The sequence below is a fragment of the Aptenodytes forsteri genome, unplaced genomic scaffold (assembly GCF_000699145.1).
Source record: "Aptenodytes forsteri isolate BGI_AS27 unplaced genomic scaffold, ASM69914v1 Scaffold217, whole genome shotgun sequence".
In the NCBI taxonomy this organism is placed as follows: domain Eukaryota; kingdom Metazoa; phylum Chordata; class Aves; order Sphenisciformes; family Spheniscidae; genus Aptenodytes; species Aptenodytes forsteri.
The window spans coordinates 101,456-114,114 of NW_008796222.1; the positions used below are offsets into that span (position 1 = coordinate 101,456).

At 41.0% G+C, this 12,659-nt stretch overlaps 1 protein-coding gene across 1 annotated transcript in view; it reads right to left on the minus strand.

Moving 5' to 3' along the window:
• NCOA7 (nuclear receptor coactivator 7) overlaps positions 1–12,659 on the minus strand; it is a 116,448-nt gene that overhangs the window by 81,986 nt on the left and 21,803 nt on the right. The window contains exon 3 of the mRNA XM_009289108.1: positions 10,127–10,256. Coding sequence (XP_009287383.1) covers positions 10,127–10,176 — 50 coding nt within the window. The 5' untranslated portion in view covers positions 10,177–10,256. The remainder of the gene's footprint in view (positions 1–10,126; positions 10,257–12,659) is intronic.

Below are 12,659 nucleotides of genomic sequence, written 5' to 3' on the forward strand. Positions count from 1 at the left end.
GGGCCCACTTCTCCAGCTTGCCCAGGTCCCTCTGGATGGTATCCCATCCCTCTGGCGTGTCGACCGCACCACTCAGCTTGGTGTCGTCTGCAAACTTGCTGAGGGTGCACTCGATCCCACTGTCTATGTCACTGATGAAGATATTAAACAGTACCGGTCCCAATACGGACCCCTGCGGGATGGCACTCGTCACCAATCTTGCCTTCCATCAGCACGATGGAAGAACAGGCTACAGGAGGACACAAGAGGTTCTGCTCCATCTCCACATTCTCCGGCCTCCGTGAGTCCAGAAGGTCCCACCGCTCTTCAGGCAGATGCCAAACTAGAATAATAAGCTGAGGAAACCAGAAAGTTACAGTTCTCTTGAATTTGATCTTGTAAGGCAGCCCCTCTGCTTAACATCCAGTGGCATTGCTCCTGGCAGCAACCACATGCACCCAGGCTGCAGCATGGCCAGGCGGTTAAGTGCTGCCTCCTCCTAGCAGAAGCGGAGCAGGAGGGTGGCAGGGACAAGCAGGCCAGCTATCTTCAATCCCCTGCTGCGTTCAAGGACAAGGGCCTCCTAGCAAACCCGGCTGCCCACAGCGAGATAAGGCAGGTGCTCTGCAACGCCCTGTCCTGTCACCTGCCACTGGCCCCCCTTGCCCATTCCCTTCTGTGCTGGGAAGGAAAGTTTCCTGGCATGCTGGGTCCTACCCTTACCACAGCAGGTGGGTGGGGAGCTGCTGGCCTCCCCTCCTCCCCGGTGCCCTGGCATTTCACCCCACAGCAGCGGCAGTGCCTTGGACCCGCTCCCACCACCCTTGCTACAGCTTTGTTCCTACAAGCAACTTACACCGTTCTGTTAAAGCTAACGGTATGATTCTTCATATGCATAAAATTGCTCAAATGCATCAGTTCACGGGACCGGTCATATGCTGTAGTTTTAAGACACTCTGTGGGATTGCCAACAAAAAAAAAAAAGAGGGGGGGGACGGGGGCTGGCAGCATTTGTAACACAAAACACTTCTATAATAACAAAAAACCCTTCTCAGCCTCAGGCAAGCACAACTGCTACATGCAGCACCTGCTGTGGTCCAGGTGGAAAGAGGAGCATCATCTTTTTAACACAGATATTGAACATACAGATAAATCTTCTGCTTAAGGAGATTTGATTTTTAAAGATTGTCTGATTGAAACATGTGATTAACACCTTGAAGCCATGTACTTATAGAAGCATTACTGAAAGCAAAAATTCAGCAGCTGACAGAAATGCACTGTCAAGTCAAAAACATAAATATAATTTAAACTAAGTTTACCTGTGGTTGGCTAGATGTTAAGTTTATGCCTACTGAAATAAAAACAGCCACTCCAGAAAAATAGTGGTAGAAACCTGGAGTTATTATCACTATATTAAGTGCTATACAAGACAAGTTCTCTGTGCCAGAGGCTGCTGTCTGACAGGAAAATACTCAGTGCATTAAGACACCCAAAGAGCTGATTTATGGCTCATTTACATTACAAAGGTTTTCCAGCATAAGGACAATTCTCTCCCTCCCTCCCCCAAATTCCTAACCAGTTCTGCTGCTCTCCTTGGGATTTTCTCCCACGCAAATCAACAGGACGAATCCCACAGACCTCAATGGAATAGAGCATAGCTAACATACATGCTTAAATTTCAGATGATCCTAGGAAACACTCCTTGCCCAGACTACAGAGTAAGACAGAAAAAAACCACCACAAACCTACACTTACAACTCATCTCCCCATAATCAGATTGGCAGGAGCAGGGCGGGGTGGGGAGAAAGCCCTTCCAAACCCAGTCTGGAAGCTGGATTAATGCTGAGGGCATGAGAATTTACCAGCCTGGCACCATGGGGAACCTAATGCCATCAGGAATATCCACACGGCCTCTTACCCTGTCCAAAGCCCCAGGGAAGAGGGAAAAACCTTCATTTCCTGGGGGAGGCAGGAGTGGGGAGCCCAACGCCCACAGGCATGCAGCAGAAACTGCAGAACATGCAACTAATAGTTCAAATACAGTGCAAGCAGACAGTCATCCAGTGTCCCCATGCAGGATCCACAGCATTTCTTCTCCTACTGACAGAATTCCCTTAGTTAGCTATATAATGCTTTCCAGTCCCTCAGACAGAGGGGAAAAAACTGCCTCTCTCCAAAAGCACATTCCTGCAGGTACCACTCATATCCTTCCCTTTAAACGTGCAGCACTGTTACCAGAAACAGACCATCCCACCAGCCAAACCAACGATCCAATGTAGCACGGCACATGCCAGAAACACGGGCAAAAGTCTTGAATCACGGTAGCAGATACAAGGGAGGCAACTTCACCTGTGGGCCAGAAACACCAGCAACCTTCCCTGAAGGGGCATGTCTAGCTTCTTATCAACCTGGGTTTTCTTCAGTCCAGCAAACTCTAACATATCTCACAATGCTGACTCTTCTCCTCAAAACACTCCCTACTGCCTTGTGGTACAAAGCACAGGAGAGCTGACCAGGACTACTGCCACAAGGCAGTAAGACAGCTGGGATTTCTCAGAGCACAAGCAAGAGATGATTAACAGCACCACCAAAAAGTCAGTACCATTAGGCATCTCTTCAGGTGTGTGCCTCCATGTCACTTAAACAAAACTGTGGCTGCTTCTGGAAGGGGCCTTCATGCCACAGCAGCTCCTCGATGGCAGCTCTGCCATCCATAAGAGACGTGGCAAAACCAGAGGGCTGAGTGGGACCATCTCTTTCAGTAGCATCTTACACAGCATCGCTTTAAAATTGACCGTGGAACCACGCATCTGCCAAGTATTAATGCTAAATTTCCACCAGCATTTAAGCTAGGCTAACTTTTAAAACAGTTCACTGGGATTAAGCAGAATTTTATGCAGTAGGTCCTAAAAGCAGAAGAGAAGACACGTCTGGGAAGCTGAAGGGACGAGACCATACCTGCAGACACGACAAAACCAGCGTAATTTAAGAAGGTAATTATATCAGTTTCCTACAGACAACAGTAAAAAGTCTGTATCGCACCTATCCAGAAAGCCATCTTTTGAAGCCCCCAAATTCTATTGCCTTTAAGGTACAATATCTTTAAATCCCTCCAAGAGCAAAAAGGTAATTGGCACGGCCCACCAGGAGCCTCCAGCACACCCCTCATGCACAGCATACACAGCTGCAGGCTGCAAGGAAGGGAAGGAGGAGGAAGACACAATACATTACAACTATGTTAATAGCAACTCTTATCAAAACTGCACAGACTCCTACATCAAAAGGCCTATCATGTAACTATTTATGTTCTAAAAAGGAGGCTAAATAAGTTCCTTTTTTGCAGTTTCTTTTTAAAGGCTGATAAGAGACACCCAAAGGTCCCTTTGGGAAAAGCAAATATAAGGTCATTGTATGCTTGCTGCCTAACAAGCCAGCCTTATACGTATCTTGCAAGCTGATTAGTGAAAATTCTGAAATTGCTGGTGTGAGACAGCATGTTTGAGGATTAAATAAACAGCAACTCTTCTCTCTGTATATTCTGTAATATAGCCCTCAAAGAAATCAAGAACATCATGAAACTCTGCCTTTCTTCTCTTTCCTAAAAAAGGCCTCTTTATACAGATCCCACACTGTTACCCAGTCTCACTACACATGCAGAGGGAAGTGAATGGGTGAGGAGATTAACCATGCTTCCCATCTTATGCAAGCTTTGCATCTCCATAAATAGCATTTCTGGTACTGGAAAATTTTGAAAAACCCCGAAGAAAGCCTCAGGGCCCCATTAGATACTTCCACTAACTCTGTTATTCAATAACAAAATTATTCTTCAATCCTAAATGACTCCGCTACTCTTGAGGATGAAAGCACTGGAAAGAACTGAGGCTGCAGAAACCACTGCCTTGTTTATGCTTCCCAGAGGAAGCACTCACATTGGGAATAATTCTGTGACTCACAGACTAAGTAGAAGATGGTAATTCATGCTCTTCTGCTGACTCTCATCCTGCACCACAGAATTACAAGACAGCTAATATGAAAACCTCAGAGTCCAGAAAGCAACAGCAATGCGAGATCAGGAAACAGTTCCCAAGATAAGCAGCTGTTTCCCTTGCACTGCAACACTCTTCAGAAAAAGCAGGTTCAATTCTCCCAACTGTCATTCTCCAGGTTTACACCTATGATAAAAAGAAAGTTTTCATATTTTTTTTATATATACAACAGTAAGTTTATGAGCAATGAACAGCAAGCGTCTCTCAAGCATCTGAAGGACCTGACCAACCTCCCAAAGCTCTACTCGAAAGCTCCTGGTGCTGCTGTCTGTGAAATTCTAGACATTCTTTAATGTCTGAAAACTACAACAGTTGCAAAGGACAGCTGAAATACTAACCTACACAGCAGCAGGCAGAAAGTCTGCTAAAAACATTGAAACCCCTCCATTTTAAGTAACTGGAAGGCAAATCAGGATTCTGTATGTTTCAGAAAAATATTTTATGGCTTCTCTCAGCATCCGACATAGCAAATATCCCGCACATATACCCCTAAATAACAGAGCAAATAATATCCATTGCACTCCATAAATCTGAAGTAGTGATATCTTCAGCCTTTTCTTTGAAAATAAAATGCCTCAGGCATACATGTTATTGGTCGAAACAATGTGAGTAAAATGCAATACTGCTTTTAGTTTCAATAATAGGATTATGAGGTAATGTTTATATGTCTGGAAGCAGAGCTAAGAAATTTCCATTATACAGATGAGCTGAAATGATGTATTATTTCCTAGAGTAATGTAAAAAAAATTTAAGCATCTCCAGGATCTTGGCTTGACTATTCTTCACACCCAAGATAAACCTCTGTGATGGTTTGTTTTAAAAACAATGTGTGGAAACTTTTCCTTTTAAAAGCAAAAAATAAATTATGGGTGCTACAGGAAACCTGAATAAACATCAACACTTTGGCTCAGCAGAACAAGAACAATTTGCAAGGAGACGACTGCTGGAGAAATAGTGATCTGAGGATCAACCAACATTTGAAGCCTGTTGCGTGGATATAATGAGTCTGGCCCACACGAAAAGCACCTAACAGAAAAAGCTATGACAAAGGCTCACGTATAGGAGATGCCCTCAAGAAAAATATGTTTGTGCACATATTCCTTATCTGGGTTTCCCTCCTTCCTAGCCACCACTGATATCCTCCCTTTCCACACATTCCCTCTGTACTCGCTGCATTCTTCTCATTTCATCATCTTCCTATGTCTTAATAGCCACAGGAATTAAAAATATGAACTGTGCAAATACTGAATACAGGAATAAAACAGAACAAAGCCAGAAAAACTCCAAATGAGACGCTTACAAACCTGTTAGTTTGCAATATGCAAAAGACTGACCAAAGGACTGACTAAAGGAGTGACCCTAGTGCGTCACACCAAGGGTCTGTGCAAGCCAACATCCTGCCTCCAACAGCAGCCAAGAGCAAGGACCAGCAAAAGACCGTAACAATCTGACAAGTATATATGACTCCTTCTCCAGCTAAGCTTTCCAGCTGTTTACAGCTCTAGCTGTTTACAGCTCAGCTACTATGTATTAATGATTCCTACTGTCATAGGTTGTGAATGTTTAAAAGGAAAGCTAAGGTTAGGTCGTAAACAACTAGTGTGATTGGAATGCTGTATACCATTTGTTGTATGGTTTGTTTTACTTATTTTTAGGTATTAAAAAATAATTAGGAGAAGAAAAAATGCTGTAAATTAGAGCCTGGTAACAAGTAAATTGTAACTGTACAAAACTCATGTATATTTTAAAATCTTGGTTTTAATGTACAAATTTAATCTGTATGAATATAAATTTAGGTATCTAAGCCAAGAATCTAAATTAAATTAAAACATCCTTTATTTCCCTTAAATATTCACATCATAAGGCAACATGAGGTGAACATCAGGTTGTACAACTGGCTTCAGGTTCTGACAGAGTATTAGCAATCTGGAGCTAAAGGGAGTCTCTGCCTACTCAGATGGGCTTTGGACCATGTCCCAGGCATTTATGTAGTTTTTTCAAAAGAATGATAGTAACAAGACCAATGTAAATTCAATAAACACAAAAGCACCCAAACCTCAGTGAGAATATTTTCCCTAATACAAGCACTTCATCTTTGACTTCAGAAATCTGGCTCTCAGTGGTGACCAAAAAAAGAGACTGAGAACTAAAATTCGTAATTCCCCTGGAAACTATTAAAAAATCATTCAATGTAAGTATCAGTTTTACGGTTCATCTCTATACAGCATTCTTCAGATTAAGCTCACCACAAGTTGGAGACATAACTATTAATAAAATTAATGTAAGCATCTCGATTGACTTGTTGAAAAGTAACATTTTTTCAAATAAAGCACTACTTATTTGTTGTTCCCTGCTAAGAAAGCAGTAGAGAGCTACTTGACATAGATCATATAAAGCATGGAAAATGCTGGGTAACTCACAGTGAGGAAGGTTAAGAGACACAGAAAACTTAAAACTAAAAGAGCTCCTTTCGTCATTCTTTCAGAAAACTACTGAAACTCTTCCCTTACGATTTCTCATCTCCTAGAACCTCTTGTCCAAATATATCCAGTATCACACAATAGTACATGCAAAGCAATTCCAGTTTCAAGCTGTACATTCAGCGTTTCAGACTACCAATTTACATCCAAAGCAATTCTTTCTACGTGACACAGGTCACTCATTTTGCTAATTCCTTTTTAAATTAAAATTTTAATAGCTATTCATTTCACAAGGTGAAATACCACTGAACTTGACCCTACGCAATGGGCAGGGGAAAACCAAGAGGTTCTCCATTCTGTAAGGAGAGAGGGAAGATAAAGGAAGCACAGGCAGAGGGAAATGGCAAGTTGTACCAGGGTTCAAGGGCACAATAAAAAGCACCAAATGTCACAGTAGAGTCAGGGACCCGACACACATAGATGTGCCATTGTACATCTATAGTACACTGTACCATTTATTTTTTGACTTGCTGGATACCAGGACAGACTTCACAGCAAGAGGAGACAGAGTTCTTTGCAAGAGCTGGAGTAATATTGGTCCATTTAGGAGCCAATGACACAGAAGTCAACAGAAGAGCCTAAAAACAAGGTTTGAAGAATTACACAAGAAAACTTAACTACACAGAATAGTCTTTAAGTAGGAGTAGCAGTCTTAAATAAGGACCTATTGCATAAGAGAAATTTATGCTTGCATGTTACTCTTATACTTTTACTTCTTGCCTGTTAAACTCCCACGAGCTGTAACATCTTATCTGCATAAGGAATCTAAATCGGTCTTTAAAAAGTTTTGTAGAGATTTCTATGTGTTTGAAAAGTTACTTGTTTCATTTCTTGCCAACCAAGGCAAAAAATAAGCCCTTTACCACAAAACACTGTGGGTAAAGGAGCATTTGGTAAGAAGCAAAGATGGATGGTGAGGTTTTATTTCAGCTTCACTTGCCATAGGGAGGGGAAGAGACCCGGGAAAACTGAGGCACTCAGGCCATGAAGACCTGTAGTGGAAAGATACGATGGCTGTGTGGCTCTCTTCTGTAGAGAAATTTTAAATATTTTAAAGGATAAATGTTTAAACCAGCTTATTTACAACACTAAATTTGGGGGACAGTTATTTCATGTAAATCTTGCTTCCCCTTTAGCAGTTAGCATGAGAAGAGTCCTTGTCTCATAAGAATGTTTACTATACATACATTTATATTTTGTAAATACTATTATCTTAGGCTCACAAAACGTAACAGTAATAAGAGGTGTGTGGGGGGGAAACAGTAATGGAAGTAGAGGGGTGCATGTGTTGGGGAATCAGCTGAGGTTGCTCTTGGCTTAATAAATATGAGCCCAAGCTGGCAGGAAAAGCGGGTGTTTGAAGTAGCACACAAAAGATGAGGGCCACAACTTATTCAACTTGGGTGCTTAAATTTAAGGACAGAACAGGGGTGTCTACAAAACAACCAAAATCGCAACACCAAAGCAGGCACCTGATTAACTTATCTCGGTGTCCCAGTATCGGGCACCTAAGCTGGGAACTTCTGTCTACATCAAGTCAAAAGCTACATTTTAAAAAGTTTAAAAAAAAACAGATAAGGGACATTATTAGAACTGTCTTTGCACTAAAGGCAATATAAGCTACCTATTATTTTCAGGTACTCATATGACATTTACATGGGTCAGTCATCATGCCATTCAAACCATTCATCTGCAAGATGCTGGGACACCTGTTTACTGAAGGAAGGATGCTAGACTTAAGATGCTAGACTAAAATCAAGGACATGTAAATTCAGTTCTGCTTCTGTCCCTGACTGCACACGCAGACAATGTACGTGAAACTGTCTTTGCACTAAAGGCAATATAAGCTACCTATTATTTTCAGGTACTCATATGACATTTACATGGGTCATCATGCAAAGCATTCAAACCATTCATCTGCAAGATGCTGGGACACCTGTTTACTGAAGGAAGCATGCTAGACTTAAGATGCTAGACTAAAATCAAGGACATGTAAATTCAGTTCTGCTTCTGTCCCTGACTGCACACGCAGACAATGTACGTGAAGGTAAGCTGGGCACACCACCTTCTGACCTACTTCAGCTTCTATTAAAACATGACTTGAGGGCCTGCAAGAACATACTTGTAGAAATCATACATGGGTTTGCTTGGAGTGGGAACTTCATTTAAGGGCCTGCAACCTACATAAAGAAAAAAGATGCAAGCCAGGAGGGAAACAGACAGATGACCTCCCCAGAGTTAAACAGCAGGTAAGCGCTAGAACTAAGAATTGATTTCAGGTCTTTTTGACCCTTGCCTAATGCCCTGTGCCCATACAAGACATATTGTCCCTGTGAATTTTTAGAGAGTAGCCACAGATAACATAGGAAAGCTGCAAAACAGATTAAATAGCCTCTTGTGGCTTTCCATTTTGTTTAGTAGACAGCATTTAGAAAGGACTCAAAACATTATCTTCAATACTAAAGCATCTTGCTCAGACATCTCTCTCAAAGCCTGAGTCTTCCTTAACAAGAAATTACTTGTTCCTTAGTACAATCTCTTTAGCTGCTTCTGCTTTATCCTACTTGATACCTCCTCTGCTATAGGTGCCATTGTTTATTTCCCCTTCTCAAAATCCCAAACTGCAACATTCCTTTCTATCAACATCAACCTAATTGCATTTCTCCAAACGGAAAGCAAATTACCTGGCATTAACAGATATCCTTCACCACAAAACTTCCTCAAGTCTTTAGCCACCACTACATACCACCTGAACAGCAATAAAGTGCTGCAACTTTTCCCCACGCTACTACTTCTAAATGGTGTGAAAGCCATGTCTCTAGATGTCTGTAATGCACTAAGGCTAGTGTTTTAGTGTGGTTTCAGTAATAGTTACTGAATAGTAATAGTACAGAGCAGAGAGAGTATACGCTTTTCCTCTTCAACGGTGCAGAAAGTATCTTTGAGTCAAAGATGTTTTCTATACTGATTTCCTCCCCCTCCTACCCCCTCAAGAGTAAGCAAGCTTTGGTTCTTCTTGTACATTGGAGCTCAGAGATAATTACAGACTTGCTAAATTAACAAAGACAAGTTATTAGGAAATCAACATCACTTATTTCTTAAAAATCACCAATCATGAATTCCAAATGATAAAAATGATTGACTGAAAAAACATTGCTTGTATTTATAAAGGTGATACAGTCTAGGCAGCTTAACCTATCAGCATATAACTACTCTTTCTTAGCTGATCTTATCCTTTGAGATAATACTACTTAGCCTGTGCTTTATTTGAAATCAGATGAACTTTAGATTTAGACACTTTTATGTTTTAGATGCGCTTATATAAACACTCTTCAGGAACTGGATGCTGGAAGCTCAAATGCAGTGCAATTTGCAATTGAGTACCCAAGAACAGCTTTGTGTTACAAATAACAATTATAATTCAAGTTTATCTCCACTACCCAAAAGGAAAAAAATACCACTCCAACATTAGGGACACAGCAAGGAAAGCACTTTCTGGATACATAATGCAGCATGGGTTTCATTTTTATACATACTTGAAAAATCGTAAAGCCTTGTGAAAAAGGCAGAATGAGGAGTTCCATATTTTAATCAACACTGAAACAAACCCTGTAACCTTACCGAGCAAAATAGCCTTGTCTTCGTTCCTTCTTCTCTTCCTTAGTCTCCATTATGTACAGTCAAATGGGCAAGGTGCACAGCCAAGCGTGATGCTCTTTTTCCCCTCAGTACCTCATATCCAGGCAGTCCCCTGTATATAACATTTAAAAACAGGAAGTTCATAAATCAACATGTCAACAACACCTACAAAAACCAACAGGGTTGTGGAAATGCAATTGACTCAGTGACAAAGCGAAGTAAAACTTTAACCAGTCAATGCTTGCCATGTGATACCTATTTAGTATACAATGAGACAAAAAACCCAAAACAATAAATGCACTCAGGCCAGTTTCTCCAGCAGAGGAAGAGAGATACTGCAAAGCAGGTAACCCAAAGAGCAGTAGCAAGTTTTAAAACCCTGGAAGGATTAAAATATTTTGCAAGCTGTTAAATAGTTTATACCAAAACATCTTCCTGGTTTCATGTGTTTTATAGACAGGAAGATCAAGAGAAGCTTTGGAAATATCCAGTACAAACAGTATAACCAGAATGACACATAATGTTCACTTTATAAAAATTCTGTAAAATAGTGAGAAATAAGAAAGTTTTAAAACAGTGTAAAGAAAAAAAGAGCTAGCTACATTCTTTACACAGGTTTGACTGTTGCGAACAATACACAAGTTCAAACAAGTATATAGGGAGAAACACGATGGACTTCCTGCTGTCCAGATGAATTGCAGTCACCTTCAGACAGACAGGACTAGGGAAGGTTTTCCGAGAAGTTAAAAAAAAAAAAAAAAAAAGGACCAGTAACATTGGCTTTTGACACCAAAATCACCAGCTCTTTGCAGAATGCCGTACTGAGTCACTTGGAAACCAGGAGTTGGGAATTTCAGAACTGCTTGGTAATTACTGCACTTAATGATATGCCACATCAATTGCTGTCCAAGATTCCTGACAAGATGTTTTATCCTCTTCCCCTCTCCAACACACATTCAACCTACCCCGATGGCTTGTGCACATGCACAAAATAAAGATCTCTTAAGAAGTTAACTTATCAGTGTTCCAGATTAAAGTTCAAACCAGAAGTTACTACTAAACATTTTAGTCTGACGGGCTGTATAACAAAGAAATGGAAGCCACATAAATTATGATTTGTAGCAAAAGAAGAAAAATTCCTCTGGGACCTAATCAGTTCCCATTATTTTCCCCTGCATTAAAAGATCATAAGCTACAAACTGCCAGATGTCAACAAAAGAGATAATGTAGCAAAAATAGACTAATCTACTTGAAAAGCCTAAGAACAAACGTATCAGAAATACTTGCCATAATTTTCTCTCCATATTTATGGAGCATCAGTCCACAGCAATTAAAGTCCATTGCTTCAAAATGCACTTTTTCTTATTCATTAATTTTGAATACATCCAGTGCATCAAAAAGAATCTAGTCTCTCTGATCTTTACTGTAAGACTCTACCTGATGCATAATGGTCACTCTTTAAATGGCAAATTTGCCTATGACATCTTTGGCTTTATAAAGAGAATACTATTTTATCTCTGCAAGTTAATGCATGTCGCAGTCTTCAGCCAGACACAGAAACCTACATGATAGTAGCATAAGAATAGCATCAAAACAAGTTGTCCTGCTCAGATGTCCAGTCTGTATGAAGATATCACATACTTCCTCAGAATTTCGATGCATACTTATCTTCCCTGTTGGGGCAGGTCCTTAGATCTTCAGAGGATCAAAAATGGTGGCTTTGTTAGCACTGCATTTAGTTACAATAAAATCTTTCAAAGCATAACTACAACCTCTGTAGCAAACTACAAAGAGTTCAAAGAAAGAGGAACCACTCTTTCCCTTTTGCCTGCTTTGCCTTCACTACACTCTGTGGCGTCTGCATGTCCTGGTTGCAGCTGGGGTAGAGTTAATTTCCTTCCTAGTAGCTGGTACAGTGCTGTGTTTTGGATTTAGGATGAAAATAATGTTGATAACACACCGATGTTTTAGTTGTTGCTAAGTAGTGCTCACACTAGTCAAGGACTTTTCAGCTTCTCATGCCCTGTGTGATGGTGTGCTCCCCTGCCCAACCTGATCTTTATCTCCTGTAACCCTGCTCAAGCGATAACTACCAAAGGTGGTCGTTAACGGATGCTGATAGTGATAGCTGCGTCCATTCCAAGTGGATTCGGGAGCCAGGTAACAAACACAATAACCAAGGGCTATTGTGAGAAATACGCCCACCTAACCACAGTTATCGGTATGCCAATATGACTATGAGTCAATCATCTTACCCCTATAAATATTGAGCAGCCCAAGAGCCCTTTGAGCTCTCCTGCACGGCAGCGGGCTGCACTACAGGATCTCCCCTTGAGTAGGGACGCCTCTCAAGGTTACTCCTCGAGGCTGAGAGATTCCTTGCCGCAACAGATACTCAGTAAGTGACTTATAGCATGCTAAACTTTGAAATCTTAGCTAAGTGATATAAAGGATTAATTGCGCATATATAATCCTTTAGACATAAACCGTTGACCAAGTCTGGGACTAGGTTTGG